General features: G+C 48.1%; 1 protein-coding gene across 1 annotated transcript in view; it reads left to right on the forward strand.

Annotated features, from left to right (window-relative positions):
• Positions 1-8094: 8094 nt before the first annotated feature.
• LOC309392642 (scavenger receptor cysteine-rich domain-containing protein DMBT1-like) overlaps positions 8095-20328 on the forward strand; it is a gene marked incomplete at its 5' end in the record, with an annotated part of 39974 nt that continues 27740 nt past the window's right edge. The window contains one exon of the mRNA XM_081954072.1: positions 8095-8431. Within this exon, the coding sequence (XP_081810198.1) occupies positions 8095-8431 (337 nt within the window). The remainder of the gene's footprint in view (positions 8432-20328) is intronic.

A 20328-nucleotide genomic window follows, 5' to 3' on the forward strand; every position in this document is an offset into this window, starting at 1 on the left:
CTGAACAGCTCGTCCTGAAGAAACAAGTGGTAAGTTTAATAACCCCTTTTTCATGTCTTAAAACCAATTCTTTCTGGTTAGTTACTCTGTTTAAATGATACCTTTAGTCATTTAAATAACTGATTTAAAAAACCCTCATAGAAGAAATATTTTTTTGCCAGAAAAAGTCCAAGAGTATCTCTCTCCTCAAAATCAGAAATAGTTAGTTGGATATTAAACCACAGACTGTTAATGCAATATTCAGTAGTGAAAAATTACTTCTTTCTTTAGTGTTAGATATTAGCATATATCGTAGTAAGTCTCCCCTCTGGTCCGCTGCTACAGCGGGAAACAGGTATCGTTCTGATTGGTCGAGGGGCGTACCCGATCCCTATAAAAGGGGAACCCTCCGACCACAGTGCAAGCTGGATCACTACTACTACTAATAAAGAGCTGTTAAGTCACTTCGTGTCCGCAGTCTGTCTCTCGTTGCCCAGATCTAACATTGGCGACGAAGGTGGGATTGAGGGGCAGATAGGACGAAGAACGCTACCTCCAGAATCTCCGGATTTGATCCAGCCCAGGAATTCGGCAGAAATTCTGGCAGCCATCTCAGATCACCGCAGCGCGGCAAATTCAAACAGAGAAGATGGCGATGCATGCTCCCCCCGCTCCTTTCGACCCAGCAAACGACGAATGGGAAGCCTTCATGATTCGTTTCGAGTGTTTCCTCGAAGCGAACGAATACACGGGGATCACCGACGCGAGGAAGAAAAACATCTTCCTCGGCTACTGTGGAAAGGAAGTCTTCAATACGGCCAGAGACCTCACCGCGCCTACTCCAATACAGGCAGTATCGTGGACGGCGTTGCAACAGGCCCTGCAAACTCATTACGTGCCAAAACCTTCCCGCCATGTCTGCCGCAAGGAATTCAACACGAGGAACCAGAAGGCGGGAGAATCCATCAATCAATATGTTGCAGCCCTACGAAAAGCAGCAACTCACTGCGAGTTCAGGGATCTGGACGAGCACATCTTAGCACAGCTCATCTGTGGGTTAAGAGACATTTCTCTACAAAAGAAGCTGTTGGCAAACCCGAATTTAACCCTACAGATAGCGCTGAACGAAGCAAGAGCGTCAGAGTCAGCAGAGAAATCATCGGTGACCATACAACGAGGGGCCAACGTAATCCAGCCAGCACCGAGGCAAACCAGAGTACACTACGAGGACACAAGCCCCGACTACGAGAATCCCGAGTTCGAGGACAGTCACATGATGCGGAGCAGTCACATGAGGCCTGGGGGGAGACCCGGATCCCGCTTGCCGCCCTGCGCAAGTTGCGGAGGGAATCACCCCAGGTCTACTTGTAGGTTCAGGAACGTTGTTTGTTCGCACTGCAACAAACTTGGGCACATCGCACGAGTGTGCCGGAGCGGAGTCCCTGCCTCATGGCAGCCACCCATGTACCGCCAACAGAAGCCCAACCCAGGGGCTTGGCGGAATCAGAAAGGGCGCCCAGAGAGAAATCCACAAGTGTATACCCAGAGAGAAAATTCCCAAAGAGCTGAGCGAGCGTATCCCCAGAGAGATTACTCACAAGGAGCTGAGCGAGCGTATCCCCAGAGAGAATACACACAAAGAGCTGAAAGAGCATTCTATCAAGACGCTCAACGAGAGTATTTTCAGGATGAAGACGATGAGATAGAGTTGACCCAGAGAGAGGAGTTGCGAACGTATCTCACCACAATACATCAGGTCCGCCCTAAGCGACCAAAAAGGCTGAGAGTCACAGTCCTCTTGGAGGGCTCACCCTGCGAGCTAGAAGTTGACACAGGATCAACCCTGACGATTATTTCATGGGCATCCATGAAACAGGCTATCCCTAGCCTCAGAAAGAGCCAACTCCGCGCTCCAGACGTCCTACTGCGAGACTACCAGGGGAACCAAGTCCCCATCGTGGGCCAAGGCACATTCCACATCCGTTTCAAGGACATCGAAGCCCAGCTGCCCGTGACCATCGCCAGCGCGCCATTACAGAACCTTCTGGGGCTTGATTGGTTTGAAGCCTTGGGGTTAGAAGTCACCGGAATCAACGCCATGAGAAACAGCAGCGCTGATCAGATTTTTAAGGAGTTCGAGGACGTGTTCAGCCCCGGTCTTGGTAAGTATGTGCGTAAACCAATATCATTCAATTTAGACCCCAAAGTGGCGCCAATCCAACTTAAACCGAGGCGAGTGCCTTTTGCACTCCGCCCAAAAATAGATAAGGAAATAGATAAGTTAGTGGAGCAAGGAATCCTTGAGCCGGTGGATCACGCGCGTTGGGAAACACCCATCGTGACCCCAGTCAAACCAGACGGATCAGTCCGCATCTGCGCGGACTATAAATGCACAATTAATGTCGCGCTACAACAGAGCGCATATCCTGTGCCTGTAGTACAGCACTTATTGCACTCGTTGGGGCCAGGAAAGGTATTTGCTAAGTTAGACATGGCACAAGCTTACCAGCAACTGCCAGTTGATAGCGCCACAGCGGAGGCCCAAACTATAGTGACGCATAGAGGAGCATTCAAATGCAACCGGCTACAATTCGGCGTGAGCATTGCCCCAGGATTGTTCCAGAGCGTCATGGAACGACTTTTGCAAGGGATACCGGGAGTCGTCCCCTATTTTGACGACATCTTGGTGTCCGCTGCAAACGAGGAGCAATTAAATAAAAGAGTCAGAACTGTTTTGGCCAGAATCAGAGAAAAGGGTCTCCGCCTTAAAAAAGAAAAATGCCAAATTAACGTGCCTAGCGTAGAATTCCTGGGTTATAGAATCGATGGTCAGGGAATACACCCCACTTCAAAGAAAATTAAGGCGATCCAGGACGCCCCCACACCACGAAATCAGACCGAGTTGCAGGCCTTCCTCGGATTACTTAATTTCTACAGCGTTTTTCTGAGGCAGAAGGCGACCGTTGCTGAGCCACTACACCGTCTACTCCAGAGGAACGCACCATGGAAATGGGGACGATCCGAAGCTGCAGCTTTCGCCGGGGTAAAGCGCCTGCTCACCACTGACTCACTGCTTGTCCAATACAGCCAGACCCTACCGCTGGTATTGACCTGCGACGCATCACCCTTCGGAGTTGGAGCAGTCCTCAGCCACAGGATGCCCGACGGAAAAGAAGCACCCATCGCCTTCTACTCCAGAACTCTTTCATCGGCCGAAAGGAATTACAGCCAAATGGACCGGGAAGCGCTGGCTGCTGTAGCTGGAGTAAAGCGTTTCCACGAATACCTCTACGGCCGCGATTTTGAACTAATTACAGATCACAAACCGTTGTTGGGACTTTTGGCGGGAAACCGCCCCACCCCGATCTCCCTTTCTCCACGCATGACCAGGTGGACTGTTTTCCTGGCTGCGTATTCATACAAATTGATTCATCGACCGGGCTCCACTCTCGGACATGCAGACGCACTCAGCCGTTGCCCATTACCTGACATTCTGCCAGACCCCACTCCAGAAGTACCGGTATTGCTCATTGACTGTTTGGACTCTGGACCGGTTTCTTCATACGACGTTGCAAGATTCTCCTCTAAAGACAATGTAATAAAGCAAGTTCAAACTTGGGTTTGGAGGGGGTGGCCGAAAGGAAACGTGGGCCCGGAATTCAAAATGTTTTGGTCAAAACGGGACGAACTCTCAGTGTTACAAGGTTGTTTATTGTGGGGGGATCGAGTTGTTATTCCGTATGTTTTACGTAGAAATGTATTAGAGGCTTTACATGTGGGTCATCCGGGGATTGTTAGAATGAAGGCGTTAGCAAGAAGTTACATTTGGTGGCCAAACATGGACAAAGAAATAGAGGAGTGGGTGGCCACTTGCGACCCATGCCAGGAATCGAGACCAGCACCCCCGGAAGCGCCCGCCACAGAATGGGAGAAACCTAAAGCACCCTGGTCGCGAATACACATCGACTTCGCAGGGTCATTCCAAGGTCAGACTTTCCTTATAGTTGTGGATGCATACTCAAAATGGCTAGATGTAGTCCTAATGACTTCAACCACGGCAGAGGCAGTCATTAAGGTTCTACGGTGACTTTTCGCCACTCATGGCCTGCCCGACCTCCTAGTCTCCGATAACGGGCCCCAATTCACGGCCATGCATTTCGAAACGTTTTTAGCAGGACAGGGAATTCGGCATGCCCTCGTCGCGCCATTCCATCCGGCATCAAACGGACAGGCGGAGAGAATGGTGCGATTCGCAAAAGAGGCCCTCGCTAGGATGGGTCCAGGTGATTGGCAAACACGCATTGACCATTACCTCCTAATTCAGCATATTACCCCAAGCGCAACGAAGGGTAGGAGTCCTGCTGAACCACTCATGGGCCGCCGTCTACGGTCTCACCTGGACCGTCTTCACCCAAATTACTCTGCCACAGCTCCCCCAGACTCCACAAGTAAAATTCGGTCTTTCAGCATAGGGGATTCAGTATACGCCCACAACTATGCAGGGGGAACATTGTGGATGCCGGCAAAGGTCATTGGCATCACGGGTCCACGATCGTATTTGCTGGAACTAGAAGATGGGCGGAACTGGAAAAGGCACATCGATCAACTTCGGGGTCGCCTAGCACACTCAGACCTTCGAAACGAAGACGAGATTTCCCTGCCTACAGAAAGTCAACCACGCGAGAGCCCCATCATAGAAAACTACGACACCTGCGAACCAAACTACGACACCTACGAACCAAGCTTGGAACAAGAAAACACGCACGAAGCAGAGCGAACCCCAGACAACGCAACCGAGCAGACTCCAGAACGCCTTAGCAACGAAGGCACAAAACCTCCCGAACGTGAAACAGGAAAAGCACCCGATCCTGCAACCACTTCTAACCAGCCCGAACTACGACGCTCCTCCCGAGCAAGACAAACACCCACATACCTAAAAGACTATGTTACCTACCGCAACGTTCCATCAAGGAGGGGAGGGGTGTTAGATATTAGCATATATCGTAGTAAGTCTCCCCTCTGGTCCGCTGCTACAGCGGGAAACAGGTATCGTTCTGATTGATCGAGGGGCGTACCCGATCCCTATAAAAGGGGAACCCTCCGACCACAGAGCAAGCTGGATCATTACTACTACTAATAAAGAGCTGTTAAGTCACTACGTGTCCGCAGTCTGTCTCTCGTTGCCCAGATCTAACATTTAGCAATAGCATTTAGACTTATATACTGCCCCATAGTGTTTTACAGCACTCTCTGGGTGGTTTACAAAGTCAGCATTATTTACATATTGGCCGAAAAAATCTGGATCCTCATTTTACTGATCTCAAAAGGATGGAAGGCTGAGTCAATCTTCATTTTAATTTTCTTTATTGTTTGTTGGATATGAATTGCGTTTGTTCCGCTTGTAATGTAAATGCATAGCTGGATTTGGAGGGGCATCAAACCTTGCTTCTATGTGAAGGTACCTCTTGTTGGTTTGGAATTTTCCTGGAAGCAACCAAGTGGCAAATGTGTGGCACATTCATTTCTCATTTTTTTACTTCTCTTTATACCAAAGCAGTTCATCTGATAGCTGAGAAAATATACTCTACAGACAGCTTAATTCTCTGTTATATCTGGAATCTGTAGCACTTTGTCTCATGTTATGCAAAAGGCTTTGCTGTTTTAAATCCTGCTTCTAGTCAAGCATCAATAATGGATCTAAAACCCCCCATGACGCTTCTGGATAATCTTCAATCATGAAGGAATGGCATTATCTGGTCTTAGATGCTGTCCCTCCTTACTGCAATATTTGATCTGATTTGATAATTAAAAATGAAGTAGTGTATCTTTAATATTGATCTTCTAAAAGATCTTAGCACACCCTCTTCCCCCATCCCACCCCTTTTTTAATGATATTGATTCTTCAGATAATTATTCACACCACCTTCCCATCAACTAACGCAATGTCTGAGTAGCACATGGGGAACTTTGTTTTGCCATGTGTGTTAAGGAAGACGTAAATGACTGCAATATGAAATTGCCTCTTCCTTGTGGAAGAAATAGCCACATATGTCTTATTATGCTGCCCATTCTAAATGACTTGATGATTGGCCATTTGATATTTGCCTAGTTAATGATTGTCAAATTCCATCAATAGATCAGAATAGGAGAAAGCTCTCCTGGGGGGCACACTTGTCGCCAGAAATTTATAGAAATATACAGTAGAATACACATTGCTTTTCAGGAATTAATAGTAAAGGTTTCACTTTTAAAACAGACTTTAAAAGTATGTGGATGCATCTCAGTGGTGGGTTCCGGATCCCGTTGCAACGGAGCCCGGTATCCTCCACATGAACGCATGTGGCACAGCGCGTGCATGTGTCTTACTTTCCAGCAACGCCTCCGCAAGCCTCCACGATGCTCCAGCTGCTCGGCGGAGTGTTGCGCAGGCGCTGTTTTGTATTATAAATGTTAGATACTTGTTCTAACTATAGTGGTTTCCACCAAGGTCCTCTGTTCCAACGGGAACAGAGGTTTAATCCTATTGGTCGAAGGGTCTGACAGCTCCCTATAAAAGGGCTGGTGTCTGACTCAACCTTCGCTGGATTGTTCTCACTTGTACTTAATAAAGAGGTGTTGTTACCGTTGAGCCTGTGTGTGCCTATCCATTACCTCATCTAACAATAAACATTGTAAATGTCTAGCATGCAAAATCCTTCCTTAGTAAGTGATTATATATAAGCCCTTTATATCCTTAGTAAGTGAACATATATAAGCCCTTTACTACTAAAGATATCATCCACAGTCTCATACTGGGGAGTAAGGCAATTTCACATACTGGATAAAATTTATTTCGTGCCTGTATGCATTGTTATTATCTCATAAATATGTTCTGGGTTTTTTGGGTGCATTTTTAGCTCCAGATACTCCACCATCACCTCCTATCAAAACAACTATCAAAACTGTCATCACGCCAGAAGTGGCCCCTAGTAAGAAAATTCACACTTTTATTTTCTATAAGAATGCACTGATGAGTGATCAAAAATGTAGTCTAGTAATAATTGTTATATTCACATCACTTATTGCACTTCAAGTGACAAGGATCAAAGGAAGGAACATGTAGGAAGTCTTCGGGGGGGGGGGAGTTATAAGCCACTTGGAGAGGTAATTCTCAATCAAATGAGAGAAGATTAACAATATTCTATGAAACAAATAACTAAAGTTATATCTGACAACACACGTTTTGTATCTTCCCATACTTTTTCAGCACTAATTTATTGTCAAATTATAAAATAAACATAAGCTATCTTATTTTTTTTTCAAATAAGAATGTTATATACAAAAGGATATATTAAAATAGATGCATGAAAGCTGACCATTCTTCATGACAGAGAACTATATACTTGCCATATGAACCTTCTTTAATTAATTTTGAATACAAACACAGAGACAGACATATATACACACATACATGTATACACATACATATATTTACACACACACGTGCACACATACAGGGAAATTTCCCTTTCCACAGTATAACATTGAAGGAAAAGTTTATACGTATGTAAACTTAGTACAAGATCATATTTCAGTCACAAATATGAAGATACATCAGTAAAGAAAATGGACTTCATGAGTAATGTTAAAAGGTTATGTGCTAATATTAGTTCTGCAAATACTAGTATAGAAATATCGTTAGAAATGTCCAGAGGTTCAATGTTTTTTCTCTGGATATTTTGCCCCTGCAGCTTTATACTGTGGGGGAAAGAAAATTTCACTAAGTACCAGTATATATCATTTTTAGTGATGAACTTTAGTACTGTTACCCCAAAACTGGGAGTAATTATGCTCCACTATAATTAACCTAATTATAGATTTTATGCCATATTTCTTTTCTTTAATGTAACTATTTCACATGATGCTATTTCACACTCAGAAAAGTTGCCTGGTAAGTCTGCATAAGAATTCTAAAGTTGAATACTATGAACTATGAATACTAGGAAGTAACATATATTATGTTTTTCATAAAAGAAGTTTATACTAATCCTAATTAATTGGCAACATTTTGAAAAATTGTTTGCTCATCTTTAGAGCATCAAATGCCTCATTATTTCCAGTTTCACATTCAAAAACATGGATTCTGACTCATCTTTCTCAGATAAATCTATAAGACTGGTAAATGGAAACAATATGTGTGAGGGACGTGTTGAAATCTTACGCGATGGATTGTGGGGGACCGTCTGTGATGACTCCTGGGATATAAAGGATGCAAAGGTCGTGTGCAAGCAGCTCGGTTGTGGACGTGCTAACAAAGCACTTCAAGGAGCTTACTTTGGTCAAGGCTCAGGAAAAATAACTATGGATGATGTGAATTGTAAAGGGACTGAAGACAGATTGGAGAAATGTTCTCATAGTGGATGGTTCCGTCATAATTGCAACCATGGAGAAGATGCTGGTGTCACGTGCTCAGGTATCTTCTGAAACATAAGGACACAACAGGAAAGAAAATGCAATGTGTTTACATATTTTTCTTCCAATGGAACAGGTTTAATGTTTTCAATATATGTATATATGTATTTGTGTTACAACCCCTGGTATGCCCAAATATGGGAGGGAGCTCACTACTCCCCCTTTCTGTCCTTCGGCTCATTAAGGAAGACCATCCAGGCAGAAAACCATATTTTTATTTTTAATGTTGCCTTTACAACACACACACACACACACACACACACACGTTTTGTAATAACAGACAATCCATTTAATTCAATTCTTATTAATAATTGCAAAGAACCACCTGTTGACAGTGGAGAAACAAAGCAGAAGCAATGAATGTTACCTAAAGAAAACTGCCCTTCAGGCCCCGGAAACAGCAAAAGCATGAGAAAGAAGCTCAGACTGGCTTCCTCGTAACTTTCTTCAGATAGCATCTGAAGGAAGGAAAGAGAGTAAAGTTCAGTCAGGCCTTGAAGACTGATATCAGCCCTATAGGATGAAACAGATTAAGAAACCAACTGGGAGTGTAGTGCTATAGCTACATACACAGATTCTTGAAAGCCTGAAGAGAATGTGTCTCCTCTTCCTTATTATCCTGAATTAGGGAGGAATCAGTGCAGGGGTGGGTTCCTGCCAGTTCAAATCTACCATGCCGTTTAGTACTGGTTCCAGCTCCCTCTCCCTGCCCGTACGCACCACGCTTGCCCCGCCCACCACTCAGTGAAAACAACAAATTGGAAGGACCTTCTATGGCTATTGGTAGAAAAGCAATTGAAAAGCAGAGAAAACAACGGATTTGTTTATTTATTTGTATCCCACCTTCATTATTTTTCCAAATAACTCATAACTACTATCTAAGGGTATTGGGCAAAGACTGATATTTTTTTTTCTTATCAGAGGCTTTCACAACTCCATTGCCAAGAGCTGACCTCACAAGTAAGTTTATACACTCAATCTGTAATTTTTCCAAGAAGTTCAAAAATTATTGTTTGCAAATAATAAGTAAACTAAACTAAATAATCAACTAAATAATAATAGAATGACTATGGGAAAAGAAAGCAAATGTAGTAAGCAACAGTGGTGGGTTCCTACCAGTTTGGACCGGTTTGGCTGAATTGGTAGTGATTTGGCAGCCTGGGTCACCGGAACCAGCAGCGACCCAGGCCTGCCACTCCCCCGAACTGGTTCTCCGGGTGCCGCCGTATGCATGGCCATCTTGTTTTTTGCTTCTGCGCATGCACAGAGCAATTTTTATTGCACTGTGCATGCACGCATAGCGTGCATCAAGTACATGTGTGCGTGCTGCACGGCCATTAGCAAACCAGCAGTAGCAACTGCCACAACCCACCCCTGGTAACCAATAGTAATAGATCGATTGGATGCAATCCAAACCAACTGGAGCAAATTCATCATCAGTCAGCTACAAAAGACAACTTTACTTGGAACAGCGTATATCCTGCGAGAATATCTGCAACACAATCGAACATCCACATCTGCCTATGCCAAGTCCTTGGAAAGGACTTAAAAGATAGACAAAAATGCCAAATTCAGGCTGACTGTGTGATGAATCATAAATTGTCAGGTTTACTTTTTGTTCAGTAATTAAGAACAATGTATACAATTCAAGAGGGTTACATTAAAATAGAACAGGCTCTCAAGCATGACCCTTAGTCCAGAGATTTCAACAATATTACAGAACTCTGAGTTTATCTTGCTTCTAGGAACTTCAGCCCTATTCCATTTGGGGAAATCCATGTTAGGAAAGCCTGCCATTTTACTCTGAGGAGTAAATGAGTTTTAACTGCCAATCATTAAGATGCACATTACTGTGTAGATACTGTATGTGTACTGAGATGTCTTTTTCAGGACCACTCTTCCTTCATTCTTCCAATTCCAAAACAAAATCACAAATGGAAAATATAAGGCATTGGATTACTATTTTGTTGGATTGTTCTAAATTGGGAAATGTGAACATATTTCTGCCTTTGTTATTTTATTTTTCTCTCTTTCCTTCCTTCCATTCTGTCTTTACATTGACCCTCATGATGTTTTTGACAAAATTCAGTTCACTATCACACTTTAGTTGTAATCATACCAGATTTTAGTGACTGTTTATAATAGTATTGACAATTAATACAAGTGATATTATTTATATATAATTGTATTTAATTTTATTTTCTGAACAGCTCGTCCTGAAGAAACAAGTGGTAAGTTTAATAACCCCTTTTTCATGTCTTAAAACCAATTCTTTCTGGTTAGTTACTCTGTTTAAATGATACCTTTAGTCATTTAAATAACTGATTTAAAAAACCCTCATTGAAGAAATATTTTTTTGGCAGAAAAAGTCCAAGAGTATCTCTTTCCTCAAAATCAGGAATAGTTAGTTGGATATTAAACCACAGACTGTTAATGCAATATTCAGTAGTAAAAAATTACTTCTTTCTTTAGCAATAGCACTTAGACTTATATACTGCCCCATAGTGTTTTACAGCACTCTCTGTAAAACACTACAAAGTCAGCATTATTTACATATTGGCTGAAAAAATCTGGATCCTCATTTTACTGATCTCAGAAGGATGGAAGGCTGAGTCAATCTTCATTTTACTTTTCTTTATTGTTTGTTGGATATGAATTGCGTTTGTTCCTCTTGTTATGTAAATGCATGGCTGGATTTGGAGGGGCATCAAACCTTGCTTCTATGTGAAGGTACCTCTTGTTGGTTTGGAATTTTCCTGGAAGCAACCAAGTGGCAAATGTGTGGCACATTCATTTCTCATTTTTTAACTTCTCTTTATAGCAAAGCAGTTCATCTGATAGCTAAGAAAATATACTCTACAGACATATTAATTCTCTGTTATATCTAGAATCTGTAGCAGTTTGTCTCATGGTATGCATAAGGCTTTGCTGTTTTAAATCCTGGTTCTACTCAAGCATCAATAATGAATCTATAACCCCCCATGACCCTTCTGGATAATCTTCAATCATCCTGAAGGAATGGCATTATCTGGTCTTAGATGCTGTCCTTCCTTACTGCAATATTTGATCTGATTTGATTATTAAAAATGAAGTAGTGTATCTTTAATATTGATCTTCTAAAAGATCTTAGCACATCCTCTTCCCCCATCCCACCCCTTTTTTAATGATATTGATTCTTCAGAAAATTATTCACACCACCTTCCCATCAACTAACGCAATGTCTGAGTAGCACATGGGGAACTTTGTTTTGCCATGCGTGTTAAGGAAGACGTAAATGACTGCAATATGAAATTGCCTCTTCCTTGTGGAAGAAATAGCCACATATGTCTTATTATACAGTAGAATACACATTGCTTTTCAGGAATTAATAGTAAAGGTTTCATTTTTAAAACAGACTTTAAAAGTATGTGGGTGCATCTCAGCGGTGGGTTCCGGATTCCGTTGCAACGGGGCCCGGTATCTTCCACATGAACGCACGTGGCACAGCGCGTTCATGTGTCTTACTTTCCAGTGACGCCTCCGCAAGTCTCCACGATGCTCCAGCTGCTCGGCGGAGTGTCGCGTAGGTGCTGTATGCACCATGTGCATGCACAGAAATGCCAAAGGTTTTAAAGGATAGGTAAGGAGCAGGCGGGCCCTCCGAAGCACTGTACCGGAATGGTACCCGGTGCTCCTGGCAGGCTCTGGAATGCCCGTACCGGGGCGTACCGCCTGTAATTCACCACTGATGCATCTATAGGAACAGTTAATTCAATCAGAAAAAATGGATTCATTCATTACCTTTTTGGTGTTCTTTGTAGTTTATGTATTATCGACAGAGAGCTATTTTCTGACTGTAAATAGACAATGAGGATTATTATTATTTTATTATTTATTTTACTGTGCTTCTAGACTGCCCCCTCTCCCAAAAGGGACTCGGGGCGGTGTACAGTCCATGCAAAGAATATCAAAATACAATAAATAGAAGAGTTAAATATGTACAGTTAAATATGGAGGAGGTTAAAATAGAATTAAAAAGAACTGTACAGTTAGCCAGTATATATAAATATAATTTTAAAACCCCTAAGACACACACAAATTTAAAACAAATACCCCTAAAATAACCAGTTAGTACGTCTACCAGGTGGTAACAGTTGTAGTTATGCCAGGCCCGCTAATCGGAACAGGTGAGTCTTCAATTTTTGCCGGAAGGAGCGGAGGTCAGTGGTGGTTCTGATGTCGGGGGAGAGGTCATTCCAGAGGGTTGGGCCCATCACAGAGAAGGTCCTACTCCTTGGTGTCGCCCGTTGGCATTGCCTAGTGGACGGCACCAGGAGAAGCCCCTCCCTGTGTGAGCAAATTGGCCGCAGGGATTTGTGTGGGAGGATGCGATCCCGCAAGTAACTAGGTCCTGTGCTATGGAGCGCTTTAAAGATAGTAATCAGAACCTTGAAACGCACCCGAAAAACCACAGGCAGCCAGTGCAGCTCGCGCAGGAGAGGTCTTACGTGGGAGTACCTAGTACTCCCCATCACAGCCCGCGCGGCTGTGTTCTGAACTAACTGCAGTCTCCGGGTGCGTCCCAAGGGCAGCCCCATGTAGAGAGCGTTGCAGTAGTCCAGGCGGGACATCACCAGCGCATGAGTGACCGTGCGTAGGGCATCCCGGTCCAGTAGGGGGCGCAATTGGCGCACCAGGAGAACCTGGTGGAACGCCCCCCTTGCCACGGCTGCCACATGGTCATCTATTGACAGCCGGGCATCAAGGAGGATGCCCAAATTGCGCGCCCGTTCCACAGGGGGCAATTGTTCGCCCCCTATGACCAGCGATGGAATCAGCTGGCTGAACCGAGGTGCCGGTAGCCACAGCCACTCAGTCTTGGAGGGGTTTAGCTTGAGTCTGTTGTCCCCCATCCAGACCCCGACGGCTTCCAAACACTGGGACATCACTTCGACAGCCTCGTTGGGGTGGTTTGGGGTTGAAATGTACAGCTGAGTATCATCAGCGTACAGGTGGTACTCAACCCCAAAACCACGGATGATCTCACCCAGCAGCTTCACATATGTGTTGAACAGGAGAGGCGAGAGGACCGACCCCTGTGGCACCCCACAAGTGAGTGGCCTCAGGGTCGACTCTGCCCCCCTGTCAACACACATTGCTTCCGGTCGGAGAGGTAGGAGCCGAACCACCGCAAAACGGTACCTCCGACTCCTATCCCCTCCAACCGGCGCAATAGGATACCATGGTCGATGGTATCAAAAGCCGCCGAGAGGTCTAATAGGACCAGGATAGAGGAACAACCTCTATCTCTGGCCCTCCAGAGATCATCGACCAACGCAACCAATGCTGTCTCCATGCTGTGCCCGGGTCGGAAGCCGGACTGGCGTGAGTCTAGATAATCGGATTCGTCAAGGTGTCGTGGAAACTGCTGCGCCACCACATTCTCAACAACCTTCGCTAGAAAGGGAAGGTTGGAGACTGGACGATAATTAGCTAGCTCCGTTGGGTCAAGTGAAGGCCTCTTAAGTAAGGGCCTCACCACCGCCTCCTTCAAGGCAGTTGGTAAGGATCCCTCACCCAATGAGGCATTCACCAGGCCCAGAAGCCAGCCTCGGGTCACCTCCCAAGATGCCAGTACCAACCAGGAGGGACACGGGTCCATTAAACATGTGGTGGGTCGCAGCCGTCCACGCAACCTGTCCAAATCCTCGGGGGCAACAGAATCAAACTCCTCCCAGGATGGTCTCACAAGACTCGCTGTTGGCGGCCCATCCGGTCCACTGAGGGGGGCCCATCCGCTCCAGATCTGAGCGACTTTGTCCTGCAGATATTCCCCAAACTCCTCTGCTCTGCCCTGCAAGGGCGCCCCCTGCGTCCTCTGTGATAAGAGGGAGCGGGTCACCCTAAACAGGGCGTCAGGGCGGTTATCAGCGGACGCAATAAGAGCGGCACAATATCTACGTTTGGCCGCTCTCAATGCCACAAGGTAGGTCCGTAAATAGGCTCTTACCTGTGTTCGATCAGATTCGGAGCGTGAGGACCTCCACCTGCTCTCTATTTATTTTTATTTTATTTATTTATTATTCGTATTTATAGACCGCCCCCCTCTCCCGAAAGGAACTCGGGGCGGTGTACAGTCACTAAAATGCGTTATAAAATACATACATAAAACAGTTAAATAATTAAATACGTAGGTGGAGGAGGTTGCAAGACTGTATATAGAATAATAAATATAGTACATTAAAAACTCTAATAAACCAGGAGTTAAAATATTACCCAAAATTACCCATTAAAATATATCCACCAGGAGGTAAAAACTAAGAATGTGCAAGGCCAGCTAATCGAAACAGGTGAGTCTTTAAATTTTGACGGAAGGAACGGAAGACAGTGGTAGTTCTAATGTCGGGGGGGAGGTCATTCCAGAGGGTTGGGCCCATCACAGAAAAGGTCCTACCCCTAGGCGTCGCCCGCTGGCACTGCCTAGTGGACGGCACCAGTAGTAGTCCCTCCCTGTGAGAGCGGATTGGTCGTAGGGATGTGTGCGGGAGGATACGATCCCGCAGGTAACTGGGTCCTGTGCCATGGAGCGCTTTAAAGATGGTAATCAATACCTTGAAACGCACCCGAAAAACCACAGGTAGCCAGTGCAGCTCGCGCAGGAGAGGTGTCACATGGGAGTATCTTGAGCTCCCCATAATCACCCGCGCGGCTGCGTTCTGGACTAGCTGTAGTCTTCGGATGCGTCCCAAGGGAAGCCCCATGTAGAGGGCATTGCAGTAGTCCAGGCGAGACGTCACCAGCGCATGAGTGACCGTGCGTAGGGCATCCCGGTCCAGTAGGGGGCGCAATTGACGCACCAGGCGAACCTGGTGGAACGCCCCCCTTGCCACGGCTGCCACATGGTCATCCATAGACAGCCGGGCATCTAGGAGGACGCCCAAATTGCGCGCCCGCTCCACAGAGGGGAGTTGTTCACCCCCTATGGCCAGCAATGGAGTTAGCTGGCTGAACCGGGGTGCCAGTAGCCACAGCCACTCAGTCTTGGAGGGGTTGAGTTTGAGTCTGTTGTCCCCCATCCAGACCCCGACGGCTTCCAAACATCGGGACATCACTTCGACAGCCTCGTTGGGGTGGTTTGGGGTTGAGATGTACAGCTGCGTATCATCAGCGTACAGATGGTATTCAACCCCAAAACCACGGATGATCTCCCCCAGCGGCTTCACATATGTGTTGAACAGGAGGGGCGAGAGGACCGACCCCTGCGGCACCCCACAAGAGAGTGGCCTCAGGGTCGACCTCTGCCCCCCTGTCAACACACATTGCGTCCGGTCAGAGAGGTAGGAGCCGAACCACCGTAGAACGGTGCCTCAGACTCCCATCCCCCCCAGCCGGCGCAATAGGATACCATGGTCGATGGTATCAAAAGCCGCTGAGAGGTCTAATAGGACCAGGATAGAGGAACAACCTCTATCTCTGGCCCTCCAGAGATCATCAACCAACGCGACCAAGGCTGTCTCCGTGCTGTGCCCGGGTCAGAAACCGGACTGGCGTGAGTCTAGATATTCGGATTCGTCGAAGTGTCGCGGAAATTGCTGCGCCACCACATTCTCAACAACCTTCGCCAAAAAGGGAAGGTTGGAGACTAGACGGTAATTAGCTAGTTCCGTTGGGTCCAGTGAAGGATTCTTGAGCAGGGGCCTCACCACCGCCTCTTTCAAGGCGGTTGGCAAGGATCCCTCACCCAACGAAGCATTCACCAGGCCCAGAAGCCAGCCTCGTGTCGTCTCCCAGGATGCCAGTACCAGCCAGGAGGGACACGGGTCCATTGAACATGTGGTGGGTCGCAGCCGTCCACGTAACCTGTCCAAATCCTCGGGGGCAACAGAGTCAAACTCCTCCCAGAGTGGTCTCACAAGACTCGCTCTTGACGGCTCGTCCGGTCCACTGAAGGGGGCCCATCCGCTCCGGATCTGAGCGACTTTGTCCTGTAGATATTCCCCAAACTCCTCTGCTCTTCCCTGCAGGGGTGCCCCCCGCGTCCTCTGTGATAGGAGGGAGCGGGTCACTGAAACAGGGCGGCAGGGCGGTTATCGGCGGACGCAATAAGGGTGGCACAATGTCTACGTTTGGCCGCCCTTAATGCCACAAGGTAAGCCCGCAAGTAGGCTCCTACCTGTGCTCGATCAGATTCAGAGCGTGAGGACCTCCACCTGCTCTCTAGACGTCTCCTGTGGCGTTTCATCACCCTCAGCTCCTCGGTAAACCAAGGAGCCCGGGTGGATCGCTGCCGCAGGAGATGTCGCAAAGGCGCAACCCGGTCCAAGGCCCCAGCCGCCGCCCTATTCCTGGCGGCCGCTAGGTCCTCCGACCGGGAGCGGGTCAAGGCTATAGGTATTGGCCCAAGCTCCGTCTGGAATCTATCCGGTTCCATCAGGTGCCTGGGGCGGTACCAGCTTAGACTGTCTGGTTCCGCCTCCTCGCGGTGGGAGGTAGCGCCAGGGAAGTTCAGCCAGAGAGATGAGTGATCAGACCATGACAGGGGCGTGATGACTAAATCCCCCATTCCCAGATCACTCGTCCACTGCTCAGATACGAAAACAAGGTCCAGTGTGTGACCACCTTCGTGAGTGGGGCCCTGAACTAATTGGGTCAGGTCCATGGCCGTCATGGAAGCCATGAACTCCCGAGCCACCTCAGAAGCCTCTCCCGTCGACGGCAAGTTGAAATCCCCCATAACCAGAAGCTTGGGGGTCTCAACTGCCATTTCCGAGATCAGCTCGAGGAGCTCGGGCAGGGCTGCTGATGCATTGTGAGGAGCCAAGTATACAATCAGCAAGCCCCACTGCCTCCCTGGGCCCCATTTCACACCAAGGGACTCACACCCGGGTATCTGAGGAACAGTGAACTCTCTAGGCTCCAAACATTCGCGAATAACTACCGCCACCCCACCACCCTTACCCAGGGCCTGGGGCTGATGAAATGCCCGGAAACCCGGTGGGCACATTTCCACGAGGGGCAAACCGCCCTCGTGGCCCAACCAGGTCTCCGTTATCCCTGCAAGGTCTAGCTCCCCCTCTGAGATCAACTCATTGATGAGGGGGGCCTTGTTAATCACAGACCTTGCATTGCAAAGCATCAGCCGCAGGCCCTCGCTCTGTAGCTCCTGACCACCCAGACTGCAGGGGTTGGTACAAACGACCGGGCGTAGCCAGCAGCCACGGTCTCCCAACCGACCTTGGGATCTGCTCCTGTCCTCGCATCCCCCTCTCCCCACGACCGTTGTAATAAAACAACCCTCCGTTGAAATGACCTTTTCTTTCCCCCCCCCCCACCTCGTTCCCTTCCTTCCTGGACTCACCTGTTTGCCTGGCACTGGCTTCCCTCCCGGTCTGATGGACCCTCCCCCCCACCCTGGAACCCCCTAAAAAAGATACAAAGCATTTAATTAAAAAACCCCTTAGCTTCCGTTTCCTGCACCTCTCGGGGTTGAACAAACCCGTCATCGAGGCGGGCCCTTGAGAGAGCCAAGGGCCATGCCTGCGAGAGAGGGGCCTCCCGCAGGCGGAGCAGGTCTGACCTCAGGTAAATTGATATAAGAATCCAGTGGGTGCTGCAGATGGTAACAAAGTCAGTGGGGGGGGGGGTAAGAGGCAGAATCCTGTTCGTATTTGGATGAGGATAGGGGGGGGGGGCAGATAGAAGTCCAAATGTCCAGATGGTGCAGGCATAATAGAGGTGGCAAAGATGATAAACGATGATAAAAGATGACAAAAGTGGGTGAAAGCCCTATATGGTCCCGAGTGGGCATAAGATGGTTCCAGGTGAGCATGAGCTCATGGACAGAAGTCTAGGGTCCTCAGTGGGTGGGGGGGCGTTCTTAGCCTAGGCCTGCTTAATCCAGGCACCACTCCGGCCTCTCCATGGCCCTAGGCCCAATCTTCCGGTAGTTTCTGCTGTTCTAGACCACCCCCGGCCTCTAGACGTCTCCTATGGCGCTACATCACCCTCAACTCCTCGGTCTACCAAGGAGCTCAGGTGGGTCGCTGCCGCAGGAGAGGTCGCAAAGGCGCAACCCGGTCTAAGGCCCCAGCCGCCGCCCTATTCCAGGCGGCCGCTAGGTCCTCCGACCGAGCGCGGGTCAGGGCTACAGGTAATGGCCCAAGCTCTGTCTGGAACCTATCCGGCTCCATCAGGTGCTTGGGGCGGTACCAGCTTGGACCGTCTGGTCCCGCCTCCTCGCGGTGGGGGCTAGAGCCAGGGAAGTCCAGCCGGAGACATGAGTGATCTGACCATGACAGGGGTGTAACAGCTAAGTCCCCTATTCCCAGATCACTCGTCCACTGCTCAGATACAAAAACAAGGTCCAGTGTGTGGCCACCTTCGTGTGTGGAGCCCTGAATTAATTGGGTCAGGTCCATGGCTGTCATGGAAGCCATGAACTCCCGAGCCACCTCAGATGCTGCTCCCGTTGACGGCAGGTTGAAATCCCCCATAACCACAAGCTTGGGGATCTCAACCGCCGTCTCCGAGATCAGCTCGAGGAGCTTGGGCAGGGCCGCTGATGTATAGCGAGGAGCCAAGTATACAATCAGCAAACCCCACTGCCTCCCTGGGCCCCATTTCACACCAAGGGACTCACACCCGGGTATCTGAGGAACAGTGAACTCCCTCGGCTCTAGACCTTCCCGTATAACTACCGCCACCCCACCACCCTTACCCAGGGCCCGAGGCTGATGGAATGCACGGAAACCCGGTGGGCACATTTCCACGAGGGGTAAACCACCCTCGTGGCCCAACCAGGTCTCCGTTATCCCTGCAAGGTCCAGCTCCCCCTCAGAGATCAACTCATTAATGAGGGGGGCCTTGTTGGTCCCGGACCTTGCATTGCAAAGCATCAGCCGCAGGCCCAGGCTCTGTAGTTCCTGGCCACCTAGGTTGCGGGGGTTGGTACAAAGGACCAGGCGTAGCCAGCAGCCACGGTCTCCCAACCGACCTTGTGATCTTCTCTTGTCCTTGCATCCCCCCCCTCCCCGCGACCGTTTTAATCAAACAACCCTCTGTTGGAATAGCTTGTTCCTTCTCCCCCCCACCCCGCTCACTTCCCTCCTGGACTCACCTGTTCTTCTGGCACTGGCTCCTCTCCCGGCCTGGTTAACCCACCCCCCCTCCCTGGAACCCCTTAATAACAAAGAAAAACATTTAGATAAAAAGCCCCTCAGCTTCCGTTTCTTCCATCTCTCGGGGTTCGCAAACCCGTCATCAAGGCAGGCCCTTGAGAGAGCCAAGGGCCATACCTGCAAGAGAAGGGCCTCCCGCAGGCGGAGCAGGTCAGACCTCGAATAGATAATAGATAATTAGTTAAAAGCCCAGTGGGATCAGGGTGCTGATAAAAAAGTTGATAGACGATGAGTTGGGGTCTTAGTGGGAGGAAGGAGATGTTAATGTACTTGGATGAAAAAAAAGGGGGGGAATGATCGAATATCCCTTAGTTATTTAAAATGGCAAAGATGACTAAAAGGTGGGAGACTATTCAAGATGGTTCCAAAGGCTCCCACCCAGCGCTCCAAGGTTCTCCAAGGTGCAGGGTAAAGTTTGGGGTAGAGCTCTCCAAAATTCACCAAACTTCACAAAGGTTCACAGAGACTCGTAGTAGGCATTTGGCGCCCCCCTGCTGGCATCGACAGTGCCCGGGGGGGCATAGGGGCATGGGAGCAGCCAGGATATGATGGAAAAACGACAGGAGTCCCTGGCAGTGGCGACCTTTCTTTCCCATCACCCGCTGCCATAACCGTCTCCAATTAGTCTCTCCCGGCTGACTCACAGCCTCCTAGCCTTGTCTTGTTCTCCTCCCCGGTCTTTTGTTCTTATTACCAGAGTCTTTCCGCCGCCAGCATCCATGCAATCCTCGCGCCTCACACC

The sequence above is a fragment of the Natrix helvetica genome, assembly GCF_964273705.1.
Source record: "Natrix helvetica genome assembly, chromosome: 5".
Taxonomy (NCBI): domain Eukaryota; kingdom Metazoa; phylum Chordata; class Lepidosauria; order Squamata; family Natricidae; genus Natrix; species Natrix helvetica.